The following is a 16806-nucleotide window of genomic DNA, read 5'->3' on the forward strand; positions in this document are numbered from 1 at the left end:
ACCAACAAATCCTTCACAGGAAAGAATGATTTTGGATATAAGAAATAATTTCTTCTTATCTAATTAACTGAAAAATACTGTATATGCCTTTTTGTTATTAGTTTAAGAGTTTTATAGCTCACTTATTTCCTGACAAACAGAAAGCCCTGTTGCAAAACAAATCTACATCTGTGGAATTAATCTATTGTTTTACAAAGTAGGAGACAAAGGATTCACTTCTTCAGTTAGATAAAGGCTTGGTCATTTTATTAATATTTCCTTCTGGATTTTTTTTCCATTTGATCTTGGTATATTTCTGTTGCTGTCAGTTCAAAATGGAGAAACAGGAGGATAATCAGTCCCTTGACCTTGCTTTATTGCTCATGTAGATCATACCTCAGCTATAATTTCAAGCCTTACATAAAGGGTAGTTCAAAGCTTAGTTGAACCCCTGAACAAAACAGCTGAAAATTATACTCAAGGTGGAGCACCTTTTGTTATTTTCCAAATTTGATATTATTACATTGAGTGAACAACTATATTGTAACAGGAGTAGGCCATTCAGCTGCTTGAGCTTGTTTTTGATAGAATTTCTTATATAGACAAATACATTGGACTTGTTTTAGCACATGACCTTAGTTACTGTGGAATCTACATCTGAAACACAAAGTCTGGCTTTAGTAGTATTTGTATTTGGACAACTTCATTGAAAATACTGAATACCATGTACACATTTGGTTTCACAACCAAGGAAAGATCATCTTTCCTTAGTGACAGTTGAACAAAGATTAAGTAGACTAATTCATGAGATAGGAGAACTGTCTTATAAGGAATATAGGAGTTGGCTGGGCTGATAAAGCTTAGAATTTAGAAGAGTGAGAGGTGATTTAATTGAAACATGAAATTCATAAGGAGCATGACAGTGTAGATCAGGCTTGAACACTAGGGAGCTGGGAGCCACAATATGGGCCATCAGGGTTTCCCATGTGACCTTTCAAACCTTTGTTCAAAATATAGAAAGTACGAATGGAAGATTGTGCAAGGAGATTCTCTTCCAATTTAAGGCAGGTTCTCATTCTGTCTCCCATGAATGTGGCAGAAAAACAACCTCTGATAGGAAGGGCAGTGTGCTGTCTGACCAAATAGCTTCATGAAGCTTGAGGTCTGCATATTGGGACCGACGGTGTCTGTGAGTTTGCAATAGTATAGGGTGGGAAAGAGAAAATAAGGAACCGTACTAGCCTGTTAAGTATAGTGAAGACTAGCCCCAGGTAGCCTGGAAGAGATTGCCAAGAAAGGCGGAGCAAGATGCTTGCGACAGGGGACCCTGGGTAAGCATGTGAGAGTGAGTGTATGTCAGCAGACAGTGAAAGTGGAAATGAGGGACAGAGGATGGTAGGGGGACTGGTGTGAGAGAGAGTGTGAGGGATGGACGGAGAGAAGGTGTTAAGGGAGTATGATGATGGGACAGAAGGAAATAGTGGGGGGGGGGAATGTATGAGGGAGGATAGTAGAAGGTGAGAGTGAGGGAGAGGGAAATATTGTGTATGAGTGAGAGAGAAAGTATGTGAGCACGTGGGAGAGAGTGTGTGAAATCTGAGACAGGTGAACACACATACCTCTAATTTCTCCTCAAACAAATATCCACACAGCTGGCTGGAAGAGGACAAAAACCCATACTGAAGGGCAACGCACTTCAAATTCTACTTTCACTTGAATTCTACCAAGGCCAAGTTACAGTGCATGCAAATACAGGTGATTGCAAGTGTGCATTAATTAAATCCAACTCCTTAGCTAAGTGCTGGTCTCCACCCTCACTGTTGGGGATCAGGACTGGACATCTGTACTGTTTCATTTTAGCTGGGTTTCTTGACTGGGAAAGCAAAACAAATTTTATGAATTGGCTCTGCTGCTTGAAACTTTTCATTGACCATTTATATTAATTACCCATGTAAATTATTGATTTTTTTTTGCATTGGATTTTGTTTTCTTTGAAATTCATGTTTACTGCTTTATGCTAAATCTTCCTTTTCAGAAACTTGCAAACAAGTCCAAGCAGGAAGAATATTTAAATGAAGACTCCCATGTTGAAAGGTTGAACCATCCTGGGCAAATGCTAGGAGGATATTTACCCTGCCTAAGGAATCAGGAACTAGGGACCACTGTCTAAGAATAAAGGGTTGGACTGAGATGAGGAGAAATTTCTTCATTAACAAGGTTGTCAACCTTGCAAATTCTTTATCTAGAATGTTATAGATAATCAATTATTTTCAAGCCTGCAATTGCTGTGTTCTTGATTCTAATAGAAACATGAGATATAGGGATATTGTGAAAGTGGAGGAAAATGATGGCGAAGATGGAAGTGAAGTAGATAGAAGATCTGTTATTATCTTAATGAATAGCAAAACTGGATCAAATGGCTGAATGGCTAGTGCTCCTATTTCCTAAGACAGTATGAAAATTTGGAACCAAGAATATTTAATTACTCAAGACTTGGTTTTATCTAAATCAAAATCTGAGAGCACAAATTAACAGGAGACTCAACAAAATAGAAAGTGACAGCTCTGGTTTTGAGTCACAACCCTGTAAACCCAAGGAGAGCCACAAGGCAGACGAAGTTTAATGAAGTCACTGGAAGAATAGTTGTGTTACCAGATGAATACCAGGCATGATATCCCTGAAGCAAAATAATTAGGCAGTACTTATTCAATGGATGCAGTACATGCTGAACACCCATGATTCTTCAGGGAATACTCAGATTATTTTAATAAGGTCCAATTTGGGGCCAATCTCTTGCATACACTACAACTCCATTGCTACCTTTTGGCTTTAAATAGAGGTAGCAACACATTTTACCCCTATAAATACACTCTCCTGTTTGATTTCCATAAGAACCAGGGAAATTAAGCCACTTTTTTTATACACTTCCAATCCAGATTGCAGTCAATTCTCTATAAAATACCTTCAAGACACCATCTTAGTTAATTCCATGGTTTTCTTATTATCGATTTGCTTTAGTATACAACACAGCATATTTTGCTCTGCTTATAAAAGCCTTTCGGTTTGCATTCATAAAATATTACATTCATTATCTTACTCACCAATATCAGAAAACAATGCCATTTTGTCTGTAACTACATACCAAAATTCCACCCCATCCTTGGTGTGAAAGAAAGTCAACAGGGCTTGTAACACCAGCTTTAAATGGGAACCGCAGCAAAAAGTCGAGATGATTCGGATTTATTTCCTTTTTCATTAAAAATACCTATGAGGCAGAATATTAGTAATGGTAATTTCTAAATGGCAAAAATATACTTCTATTTATTGGTCAGTATTGAATTTATCTTTGAGCCATATGGCAATAACTTTACAAAGTACCTGTTCAATAAAGGATATTAGAGCCCAAAGATTTCCATGTCTTTTTAGATGTTACAATTACTGGTATTTTTTTGTTTTGATTTCTTTGACAGTCCCATCACTATTATTCAATGAAGTTGGCAACATGAGGCTGCAATCCTGAGGGGCAAAAGTATTCACTATCCCAGACGTATGCCTAAGGCCTAGAAAGCATTCCAAGTGCACAGCTGACTCTACCTGGCTCTTACGGCAGAAATAGAAGTCAGATGAATACAGCAAGCCAGCCAGTACACGGAGAATGTTTGGTTCTCTGACCTTTAATAAAATTAAGCAAACATTCCATATTTCTGATAAAATACATTTGCAGTTCTCCACTTGTGCAGTATCCATTCTCTAAACTCCACGCTTCACAGCATATTTGGGTGTCAGACTGAAAACTCTGTATTCCATCTGCAGTAATCTGCTTATTGGCTTCTAGTGCCTAGAAATCCAGTTCAGTTGTTCATGAGCATTGCACCAGAATTAACAGCCAGTTGTACAAATATACTGACCTCGAAATACTCAGTATATTCAGAATATTTGAGCTCAGTGCACGCAGTACCTGGAAGGAGATACTGAAATTCTATCGACATGTGTTTTCTGGTCTGCTAATTCCTAACTGTCCCTGCATTCATTTGTGCTAAATTGAAAAGTACTCTTGACGTAACTTTAATCATGTTTTAAATTCTGCTTGACTCACTTAACTTTGCTATGCAAAATGTTTGAAGAAACTACATATTCCTCTTGAAACAGATATATAAGATGACTTTGGCAAAATATGCAAAATTATGAACATGCTAATTCCTTGATATTTTGTACTTCTCAATCAATCGACTAATAATATCATTAAATCAAAAACAAAAATTAACTTAATTTCATCTTCTTGTATTTCTTGTCAAAACTGTTTTTGGTTTGAACAAAATGAACCATTTATTACTCTATTTTGTCAAAAATGTTATTATTTTCTTCAAAAGGATTCCAATGACACATCCTGAACATGAACGTGAATTTTCCATGGTCCGTGCAATTTCTTCCTACTAATTCTATTTTCTGATTTAACTTCTGTATCATTCTTCTCTTCACCTTGTAAAACATTTAGCTCCCTTCAATTGATTTGTGCTTTCCATTACTGCGCTGTATAAATTTATTGCATTGTCATGTAGTTTTTTTTTAATGCTTCATTTGTTAATAGTATAGTGGAACATATTGCAACCTTGAAATCTATGAACATCTTAAAAAAAATTCCAGCAAAGCTGAGAAATGACAAAGTAGATCAACTAACAAAGCTATAATATTTAGCAACTAGAAAATCCTTATTATATCTGCAGACAATAAATATGTTAATCAACAATAAAACAAATGAAAGTGTAATTTGGAAAAAAGTATTGCATGTTCATATGACATAAGCTGTAAAACAAAGTATGAAATAATTTTTCTGCTTTGTGGCTACAGATGCAGGATTATTATTGTCATTTTAATGAGGTGATGTGGCCTCCTGCCTGACTTTTTGTTAATTATGCTCTTGGGCATGTAGCTTTGGGAGCAGTTTAAAAGTCCCAATCCTGAAAGCTGAAGGCCCAATTTCAGATGGAAGAGTTCAGATTTGTTTACTTTTCAGATACAGAGCTCAACCAGTGGAAGGAGTTACCCTAGAATTTGGAGGTACACTGAAATGAATCTACCATACTTTATCTTTGGATTTAGTCCATTATTGATAGTCTGAAATAATACTGCCCTATGCGGATGGTAACAAATCAAGATGAAAAATCAAATTCTTAGCACAATGCTGAGAAGTACAGACACTTTTTAAGAGTATGATACACGCTAGTTCCCTTAACCAAAAATAAAGCACTGATATACCTGAAAAGCAACTTGAGCTGTGAAGATGAGTTTGTCTCTTTCAAATAGACCTCTGGTTATATACACAAAAACAGAATATGTGATTTCATCTGTGAGATTGAGGACACGCTCTTTGACATCATCTGCTGGTACTGAGCGCTGAATGGCTTTCTCAAATGTGACATGAAAGGCCTAAATAATAAAACAATAATTGCATTATTTTTCTGTTAAAGTTTACACATCAACTATTAGCTGCTTTGGCATAACTGTATTAAAAGATCATATTGAATTGCATATCACCCATAAATGAGCATAAGGCTCAGAATACTCAATCAACTTGTAGCCAGTAGTGGTACTATGAGCAGTCTCTGTAGATTGTGACTTTGGCATGGTAGAGAGACTTGTTTGCTCTCAAAATCTCTTGAGCAATGTTGCGAGGAGCTCCTTGCTCCTAGTCGTCCACCCATGGTGACAAGAACTGGTGGGGTGGGTAGAGGGAAGGTGTCAGGCAACACCTAAACTTGCAAGTTCTCAAAATCAGAACAAGAAAAAGATGATTGTGCACCTCACCAGCCACTGAAGACTTGTTACCTTAACTGCTCATGCCGAGAACTGTGTGTAGAAATTTTGGTGCTACAGACCCGAAGGACTGAAGGGCCTCTTCTACACTGTCTGATTCTAGATTCCTGCTGCCTCATGAGCAATGCACCTGAATTATCAGCTCGTTGTGAACTACCATGATCTCAAGATATTCTATGGGTTTAGGTTAACTATGCTCAAATGCAGACTGTATCTTGTAAAAGAAGGTTGCATTGGCAATGTAGCACCTGTCATTGTGGTTTGACACATTTCTGAACTATGACCACCAATTAATGACTGTCTGCTCATTCCAAATGGAGAGGAGCCCAGAAAAGATGGTCTAAAATTAGCGATTCATTTTCTTCCAATCTTAAACATGTAACAAGTTTAAGATTGTGTGGACAATGATAGCATCACAAGGTCTCCATGTGAAACAAAGTAATGAGAAGCTTCTACCATGGTCTATTTGCCAAGTCCTATGGTGACAGACAATGATGACAGGGACATTGCTGTGAAATTGCCTGGTCAAGAATCACAGGCAACAGATGAAAGTGATAACAGAGATGTCTTTGGCCCCAAGCATCGGCGATTGTGCAGTCATCTTCAGGATAACCTCTATTCACTCTAAATGGTGTGAATAGTAGGCTAGAAATGGTAGGCTAGAAAAGGTGTTCTTAAAGGCTATTCACATTCTTTTACCCAGAGAACAACACCCTGCAGTATGACCATATTAGGAGTGAAAGAAGAATATTTTAAATTTTGCAACTTTGAATGTTAGAACTCTTCTGGTTAGTCTCCAAAGTGACCATCTGAAAAAAATCTGAATTCAGTGAGTCCCACTTTCCTGAAGTGGGGAGCTGAAGGAACAAGCACGTGTATACATCTTCTCTTGCAAGGAAAAGATTAACGACAACACTCATGTCTAAGGAGTTAGATTTTGCCATGTGGGGTTTGATCTTGGATTCACTACTGGAAATTTCCATTTGGATTGATCAAAAATTCATGATCTGTTATCTAAAGATTAGCTATAACTAATACGCCAATATCATCAGTGCTAATTCCCCAACCTTTGATTTTGAGGATATCATGGACAAGTTCCATTCTCACCATGATCATCTTTTTGAAGGTTAATCATAAAATTGATATTCGAAGTTGAACTATTTTGAAAAAGGAGTAGAAAAAGTCCTGCTGACAAAGTATGCTTAGCACAGTTATATTATAGCCCCTTTCACTCGAAGGTCAAACACAAAACCACATGAAGGATTCCTACATCAAATCATTATTGCCCAGCTCCAAAGCTGAAGTGATGTCTGTGACACTCAATCCATGCTGAGGATGATGCCAGCTAATTGAATCGTTCAATCAATGATGAACATTCACCTAGCACCAAGATATTGCAAGACCCAGAACAGCAAAAGAAAAAACAAATCATCACTGAGCAATGTTATCACTCAGACTTATTCAACAAAAAATGCTCTCACCATCATAGATGCCAAAATTCAATCAATTTGATTTACTCCATGTGATATCAAAAAAATGGCTGCAGGCTGTTGATACTGCAAAGGCTATGGAACCTGACAATATTCAACCAGCAGATTTAAGCTTCAGAACTTTCCACGCCCCTAGCCAAGCTGTTCTAGCCTGGCCTGACATCTCCTCAGCAATATTAAAATTGCCCAGGTGTGTCCTGTATGTAATGAGCTGGAGAAATACAACCCAGCCTATTATTGCCCCATCAGTATACTCTCTACTACCAGTTGCATGATGGGAGAGTTCTTAAGTCGAGGTAATCACCTCGAATACTGACATTGGTCCAGGTTAATAATCTGGTGACATGGTAGATGGTGAAATTTGAATTCAATAATGATCTGGAATTAAAAAGCTAGCCTAAGAGTTACCATGAATCCCTGCTGATGGCTATAAAACCCATTTGGTTCACCAACATCCCTCAAGGAAAGAAATATGTTGTCCTTATCCAGTCTGGCACACAAGTGACCCCCATAAAAAATTTGATTTATTAAACAGCATTTGACTAGCAACATCCTGGTCATTGACATTTAGTTTGATTTCTGGTAGCCTACTCTGTTCCAGTCCTCATTATAGCCTTGGTTGAAGCATGGACCAGAGAGCTGAATTCCAGAGGAGTGGTGAGACGGGCTGCCCTTGACATTAAATCCCCATTTGACTGAGTTTGCCATCAAAAAGCCCTAGCTATATTCTTCACTGATAGTTTCACAATGTTACAATGTTCAATTTTTACAACTCCTCAGATACTGAAGCAATTTATGTCCAAAGTAGCAAGACTTAGACAATATCCTGGCTTGGTCTAACAAGTGGCAAGTAACATTTGTGTTGCACAAATGCCAGACAAATGCAAGACCATCTGCAGCAAGAGGAGTCTAACCATCACCTTTTGACATTCAATAACATTACCTTCACTGAATGTCCCACTAACAACACTCTGGGAATTAAATGAAAACTGAACTGGACTGGCCATGCAATTACTTTGGCTCTAAGACTGAGTTAGAGGGTAGAAATTCTGCAGTAACAAATTAATCTCCTAATGGTCCCAAAGCCTGTCCACCATCTACAAGAATAAATATCTAATAGCAGTGTGTACCATCCACAAGGTGCACTGCAGAAATTCACCAAGGGTCCTCAGACAGCACATTCAAAACCCACTACATTACTATTTAGAAGAGCAAAGCAGCAGATACATAAGAACACCACCATGAAAAAAAGCAGCAAATCAAAGGGCAATTTTCCAACAGCTCAAGGTTGACGCATAAAGACAAATCCACAGAAGTAGGGACGTGTGGTGGGAATAAAACATCTGAGATATCCAACCATCAGGACATGAGAATGTTTTCTTTAAAGCCACCAGGCACATCTAAAGATCAAGGTAAAACTTGATAATTCCACTTTTCTCAAAGAATGGTTTCTTTTCAATGAAACTACATTTTCATCATGTGCACTATAAATCAACAGTGGCAGATGATACTATCTCCCGATCTCTTGTGGCAGAATTAAAGAGTGAGAATGCTATTTATATGAGAGCCAAAACAAGCGATTGAACCCATGAAAAACAGCAAAGTCTAAGGCCCTTTCTATATTCAGATTGACAGGGTTGTTAAGAAGGCATATAGTGTTTTGGCCTTTATTAATAGAGGGATTGAGTTCCGGAACCAGGAGGTTATGCTACAGCTGTACAAAGCTCTGGTACGGCCACACTTGGGGTATTGTGTACAGTTCTGGTCACCGCATTATAAGAATGATGTGGAAGATTTGGAAAGGGTGCAGAGGAGATTTACTAGGATGTTGCCTGGTATGGAAGGAATGTCTTACGAGGAAAGGCTGAGGGCCTTGAGGCTGTCCTCGTTAGATAGAAGAAGGTTGAGAGGTGACTTAATAGAGACATACAAGACAATCAGAGAGTTAGATAGGATGGACAGGGAGAGCCTTTTTCCAAGTATGGAGACGGCAAACACGAGGGGACACAACTTTAAAGTGAGGTGAGGTAGGTATAAGACAGATGTCAGAGGTAGTTTCTTTACTCAGACAGTAGTAGAATGGAATGCTTTGCCTGCAACGGTAGTAGATTTGCCAAGTTTGAGTGCATTTAAGTCGCCATTGGACAGGCGTATGGACGTACTTGGAATAGTGTAGGTGGGATGGGCTTCAGATTAGTATGACAGGGCGGTGCAACATCGAGGGCCAAAGGGCCTGTACTGTGCTATAATGTTCTATGTTCTATGAAAATTCAGTGTTCTTATAAAGTATAGGTAACTCTGGGTGGTGCAGGAGGTGCATGGAAGTTAAAATGTAGAACTGTATTTATATCACAAACAGAAAGTACTGGAGAAACCCAGCATGTCTGGCAACATCTGCAGAGAGAGAAGCCATGTTAACATTTTGAGTCCAATTACCCTATGTTAGATCATCAGAGAAAAGTTGATAATTTAACCATTTGGCCTCTTGTCATTTACGTCACTTTTTCTCTGATTTAGATTGAGCTATGCACTTGATTTTCTTTCTGGAAGACATCACGATAGATCATTTAGTCGATGTTAGTCCCATCTGTCCCTTTATTTAATGAACCAAAGTAATTACCGGAAAATTAATAATCAAACACAAAAAAAAGCACTGACTTTTACACAACCTGGATTTTTACATGAGAAAGGATCCTGACAAAGGATCACTGGACTCAAAACATTTTTTCTGTTCCTTCCTTTACAGATGCTGCTTGAAATCTTTAAAACTATTTCTTCACTGTGACCTGCTCCTGGATACAATGCCTCTTACATTGACCAGTTTTATCACCTATCTACTGACTATATAAAGCTGGCCAGGAAACTCATTTACTGCTGGGAGTAAAGTGGACAGCGCTTCCTTGGTTGACTTCCTCCACCAATACTTCTAAAACAGTGTTGGAAAATTGAACTGAATTGAATTTATTACCACGTGTACCGAGGCACAGTAAAAAACTTTGTTTTACAGACAGATCACATTGTTAAGTAGCATAGATAAGTAAATAATCAGCGGCAAAAACAAAAACCCATGTACAAGCGAATGTTAAGTGTTTGTGAGTCCATTCAGTATTCTAACAACAGTAGGGTAGAAACTGTTTCGAAACCAGCTGGTGCGTGTGTTCAGGCTTCTGTACCTTCTCCCTAGTGGTAGAGGTTGTAGAAAACATTGCCAGGGTGGGATGGATCTTTGAGAATGCTGGCAGTCTTTCCTTGACAGTGGGCCTGATAGGTGGATTCTATAGATGGGAGGTTGGCCTTTGTGATTGTCCGGGCTGAGTTCACCACCTGTAACCATCTCCGATCTTGAATGGTACAGTTGCCATACCATGTAGTGATACATCCAGACAGAATGCTCTCGATGGTGCACCTATAAAAGTTGGCAAGAATATTAGCCGTCATGCCAAATTTTCTCAGCTACCTGAGGAAGAAGAGACGTTGTTGGGCCTTTGTAACCAGTGCATCCACATGAAGAGTTCAAGAAAGCTTGGTGTGGATGACTACTCCCAGGACCTTGACACTCTCCATTTGTTCCACCTTTGTGCTGTTAATGTGTAGGGGGCATGAGTAACATCCCGCCAAAATTTAATAATAAATTCCTTGGTTTTGCCGGCATTGAGAGCTAGATTGTTTTCAGTGCACCATTTTTCCAGGTCTTCAACCTCCCGTCTAGTCAGTTTCATCACCATCTGAGATTCGACCGACTATGATGATGTCATCAGTGAACTTGTAAATGGCATTTGTCTGGTATTTGGTGATGTAGTCATAGGTACACAGTGAGTACAGTAGGGGGTTGAGTACGCATCCCTGGGGGGCTCCAGCATTGAGTGTTAGTGAGGATGAAACATTATGAGTCTGTGCTGAATACTTTAGCCTACCATTTTGCCTATTCTGTTGAGTGCACTCAAAGGTGTGTTCATTTGGAAGATGTGTAAACTATCTTTAAATGAGAGCAATGATTTCTTGTCCTACCCATTCCCTCAATGAACTTGCCAATAACGAGTGCAAGTAATCTTTAAGCTTGTCAATTTTGTGTTCAAATATGGCTCATGCCTCTACCAAATGTGATTGGATTTACCAAACATTTACCTTGAGAGAAAACTGGTAAATAGGATTGATCTTATTCAGGTCATCAATAACAAAGTAGAGTAAAGATGCTCTCTGGGCAGCAGGTCTGTAGTTTTCTCTTGCCTCATTTATTTTAACCTCTGTTACCTTTGCTTCAGCCACCTGTATGAAAAATAAAAATTTATATATCAACGGATTCATTCAAGCTAAAGAATTGTTACATAAGGGAAACATGTGGAACCTAAAATTAATTCACAATGATATTGTACAGAAATAATTCAAATATTTAGATAAAGTTATTTAGTGAAAGCATGTAACATGATAAGTTTGAAAATATATTCTATTTTGTTATAGGTTGATCTGGCATGAGGATAGGTTATCAATAAAAACATATTGTGCAGGTGAAACTAATGTTTTCATTTTGACTCCAGTGACTCCTTTCCAAAAAAGAGTCTTGGATTTGAAACATGAAATCTGTTTCTCTCTCCACTGTTGCTGTCACAACTGCCCAGTATCTTATTTTTTTCAGTTCTCTAATAACTACAGTATTTTTATTCAGGTTTCGAAGATTTATTCTTTATAAATGGCACAGTGGTTAGCACTGCTGCCTCACAGCGCCTGAGACCCGGGTTCAATTCCCGACTCAGGCGACTGACTGTGTGGAGTTTGCACGTTCTCCCCGTGTCTGCGTGGGTTTCCTTCGGGTGCTCCGGTTTCCTCCCACAGTCCAAAGATGTGCGGGTCAGGTGAATTGGCCATGCTAAATTGCCCATAGTGTTAGGTAAGGGGTAAATGCAGGGGTATGGGTGGGTTGCGCTTCGGCGGGTCGGTGTGGACTTGTTGGGCCGAAGGGCCTGTTTCCACACTGTAAGTAATCTAATAGCTCACTTTACAACAAATATTGTAATTCCAAATAAGAATTATATTGGATTCCAAATGTTAACTCTGCTTCACTTTCTATGATTATTCCCAGACCTGCTGAGATCTTCCAGCACTTTCTATTTTATTCCAATGTTTTGAAATTGTTTCCTTACTGAAACAGCAGCAAAAGCAGTTTCCTATTAAATGTTATATTCTATCTCTGTCAGTAAAATACAAATATATAAAATACTCCAAAGGTTTGAGGAATTCTTATAACTGTGGATCTCATTTCCAAAGAATAAAAATAATGAGTGCATCAAATTTAACATTAACTAGCTGACCTTCTGTTCTATTTCAGTCGCAGTTTGTTTGGTTGTCTCTAAGTTCTCCACCAGAGCTGTATCACCAAGGAAATTTCCAGAAGCTTCTGAGAGTCGAGCTAAAAGAGAGTCTTCTAATTGTTTAAGAACAATCTTGAACTCATTCTGTTGTGTTGTAAGTCTTGCCTAAAGTAAAACGAATATTTATTGTTAGCTGTTAATGAAACTTTCTGTACGAAACTGATTGTATAGGTAGAGAATCTGGTAAGAGGATATATTGCAAACAATGGGTGTAATCTCTAAAATTTGTCTTTCTTTAGAAGAACATTTGAATTAATCAAATAAAGCCTAATTTTATGAAATCATTCTCAATTAAAAATAGAAAATTGTGGGTAGCAAGCTTAAAATTGTCTAACAAATGATTTTATTGATGTAGTTTCCATGTTGAGAGAACACTGGCAAAAGAAATTAGTCCTATGTTTTCCTTTTTGAATCAAGGTTATCATTTATAAATTGCTGCAGTAAATCATTAATAACACCTTTGTTGTGAATAATTGCCAAAGGATAAGTTCTGTTTAAGGTGCTTCTCTGCAGGAACTTTACCTACACCAGGCAGCTTTATAGAATCAAAGAATCATAGAGTTGTACAGCACAGAAACAAATTCTTCGGTCCAATTTGTCTCTGCTGACCAGATAAGCCAATCTGACCTAGGCCCATTTGCCAGCATTTGGCCTTTATTTCTCAAAACCCTTTCTTTTCATGTACCAATCCAGGTGCCTTTTAAATGTTGTAATCATACCAGCCTCCACCTCTTCCTCTGGCAGCTCATTCCATATACATAGCACCCTTTGCGTGAAGAACCTCTCAGCTCCCTTTTAAATGTTAAGTTTTCTTGCCATCCAAGTTGTTGCATGTGCAAAATAATAATACGCAGCAAAGCCAAAGTAAATAGGGCAGGAACCTTGGTGAACAATGGTGCAGTATATCACATTAGCATAGGATTAAATGATTAAGAAATAAATAGAGGAAAGACTGAAAGAGTTGATTTGAGTGGATGGTTTTGCCATCAAATCATGTACTGCAAAAAAAATTTAAGTGGAGCTCCCAATTAAAGAACCAGCTGGACACAACTAAATTTGAAAGGGAGCATTACTTATAGTGATTTACTTAATGGACAGGAAATTCTAGTTTTGGTTTTAAAATTAGCCTGTTCGGAAGTGTTATGACACATGAGGGGCAGATATGACAGAACCAGACTTTCTGGTCCAGACGTGACCAAGAAGAAAAGTTTAGGTTTATCTTATGTAGACATGTTATGATACACCTCTAGGATAGGTGAAACTTGAAATTGAGAGGAAGGGATACTACCTCTGCACCAAAGTTCCCCTCAACAGCAGTTATTTAAAATAAAAGCTATGGCAGATATTAATTATTGTCATGTTGTTAAAATGATTCTTTACCTGTAAGTTGCTAGATTTAACTTTCAGTGGCATAATTGCAGAGCAGTCAGTGTGCAACTGCAGGAACTCTATCAAAACTTCAGGTAACTGAATTTCAAGATGCCATTGTTATAATGTAGTTTGAATCAATCACAATCTGGGTTCAAATTCCACCAAGGCTCATGATTAAAATTGAATTCAATAAAAATCTGGAATTAAGAGTCTAATGATAACCATGAAACCATTGTTAATTGTCAGAAAAAAACATCTGGTTCATTAATGTCTTTTCAGGAATAACCTTACCATCCTGAGGGTGGCGCAATAGCTCAGTAGTTGGCACTGCTGCTTCACAGCACCCGAGGCCTGGGATTGATTCCATCCTCCGGTGACTATCTGTGTGAAGTTTGCACATTCGCCCTGTGGCTGCATGGATTTTCTCCAAGTGCTCGAGTTTCTTTCCATAATCTAATGATGTGCAGGTTAGGTGGACTGGCCATGCTAAATTGCCCACGGTGTCCATGAATGTGCAGGCTAGGTGGGTTAGCCATTGGAAATGCAGGTTTATAGGGAAAGAGTTGGGTCTGGGTGGACTGCTCTCCAGAGGGTTGGTGGATTCAATGGTCCAGATGGCCTGCTTCTACACTTTAGGGATTCTATGATCCTTACCTGGTCTGGCTTACATGTGAAACCAGACCAACTGCAATATGGTTGACTCTTAACTACCCTCTGGGGCAACTAGGGATAGCCAAGAAATACTGGCCGAGTCAGCAATGTCTACATCCCATGAATGAATAAAGAAACCGTTCCGATCCTTACTACGAATTACAAGATGATTTGAGCATTAACACCATGTCAATTATACACTATTATATTTTCAACAAAATCCAGCCATGTTAGTCAAATCCATTGTTTTATAATTTGAGAGAAATAAGAACAAAGTCACATTTGAATGCAAAGATATTGCTAACAATTTCACAATGCCTATAACAATAAAAAATGATTATTGTATTACCATAAATAACTTAGTAATATCTATTCTATATAAACAGCATCAAATAAAATATCCTTCAATTAATTAAGTAATGTCATGAGAAATATACCACTGTCTTAGAATATGTGTTATATTTAATTATATTGTGCATGATGCTGCAAACTTTTTTTTAATATCTTATGTCTATTAAAATATACCTTCAGCTCTTCTAAATCAGGACGTTCTTTAGCAACCACAGCAGCCAGTAGTTGATCTTCCAGACCATCTCTTGTTACAAGGAAATTAATTAAAGTACATTGAGCTTGCATTTCTGGTTTAAAATGGGGATTAAAATATTTGGTCTGAAGTATCATTCTGAAGTTGGGATGATATTCAACTTCTTTATCTCCTATATGGATATACCTAAATATGCAATAAATATTAATTATTGTACATTTTAGTTCAGAACAGTCATTTGCTGAACTTAACTTACAATAGTTTTGAAGGGTGTAAATATATAGGAAGTACCATGTTTAACTTTAGACATATCATTACTTGCTCAGGAAGTGGGAGTTGAGATGTTAATCATTGCCCATGGATTTCTAGGGCTTTTCTGAGAGAATGGTATTGGACCGTCTGCAGTCAAAGCAGATACATTGCAGCCGTGTTAATGAGGCCGGAGACCTTTATGGCCCTGATTCTTCTAGAGGAAGCACGGTGGCTCAGTGGTTAGCACTCCTGCCTTGCAGCGCCAGAGATCAGGGTTCAATCCCTGCCTTGTTCAACTGTCTATGTGGAGTTTGTACATTCTCCCTGTGTCTGCGTGGATTTCCTTCAGGTGTTCTGTACTCCTCCCACAATCCAAAGATGTGCAGATTTGGTGAATTGGCCATGCTAAATTGCCCATAGTGTTCAGGGATGTGAAGGTTAGGTGCATTAGTGGGGAGAATGGGTCTGCATGGTTTACTCTTTGGAGGGTCGGTGTGGATTTCTTAGGCTGAAAAGCCTGTTTCCAGATTGTGGGGATTCTATGAATACTTGTTACAATCCTCAGCGTAGGCATACTATATTAAGATGGTGGGTAAGACTTGGGAGGGAACTCAATACTGAGTGAAGGAAGGAAGGCAAGTTGTTTATTACTTTTTTCATTCCCCTTGTGATTCGGGCCATCATCCTATTTACTATTCCTAATTACTTATTGTATCAGTATGTGACATTTTTATCACAAGGAACCAGCAGCTCCTTTTGGACACAAACATTTTCCAATCTCTCAACATTTAAGAAATACTATTGTTTTTGCTTTTGCGACTAAAATGAATACATTGATCCAGTTTTTCCTGATCTGCTATTCACCTCAACTACCTCTTGCACCAGCAAATTCCACATTCTTATCACTCTCCAGGTAAAAATAAATCTTCTGGATTCCCTACTTGATTTTTCTTGTATTTATCTTATATTTGGTTCTGCTATTCCTCACAAGTGAAAACACACTCCCTGTGACTATGCTATCAAAATATTCCATTATTTTCAATACCTCTATTCGGTTAAATGTTAGCTTTCGCTTTTCAATAGAGATATAAAAAAGCCTTCAAAATTTGGTGTAATCTCGCAATGCAAATTTTTGTAACCCTTCCAGTGCCACGTTAATACTCTTGATAAAATGGCAATCAGAGCTGCTTTAAATGAGATCAAATCGAAGTTTGATATAAGATTTAGTAAATATTCTCCAGTTTACAAGTCTTTACCTCTTGAATAACTTGGTTTGTTTACATTTAAAGGCCTTATTGATCATACTGTAGCTTAGAATGATTTATGTACTTGGTGTCTA

The 16806-nt window shown here is 38.1% G+C and overlaps 1 protein-coding gene across 1 annotated transcript in view; it reads right to left on the reverse strand.

Moving 5' to 3' along the window:
• LOC132827952 (dynein axonemal heavy chain 17-like) overlaps positions 1–16806 on the reverse strand; it is a 443350-nt gene that overhangs the window by 34553 nt on the left and 391991 nt on the right. Inside the window, exons 65-69 of the mRNA XM_060844799.1 lie at positions 15197–15401; positions 12590–12754; positions 11409–11549; positions 5236–5406; positions 3122–3244 (exon numbers count right to left, since the gene is read on the reverse strand). Of these exons, the coding sequence (XP_060700782.1) occupies positions 3122–3244; positions 5236–5406; positions 11409–11549; positions 12590–12754; positions 15197–15401 (805 nt within the window). The remainder of the gene's footprint in view (positions 1–3121; positions 3245–5235; positions 5407–11408; positions 11550–12589; positions 12755–15196; positions 15402–16806) is intronic.

The sequence above is a fragment of the Hemiscyllium ocellatum genome, chromosome 25 (assembly GCF_020745735.1).
Source record: "Hemiscyllium ocellatum isolate sHemOce1 chromosome 25, sHemOce1.pat.X.cur, whole genome shotgun sequence".
NCBI classification, from domain to species: Eukaryota; Metazoa; Chordata; class Chondrichthyes; order Orectolobiformes; family Hemiscylliidae; genus Hemiscyllium; species Hemiscyllium ocellatum.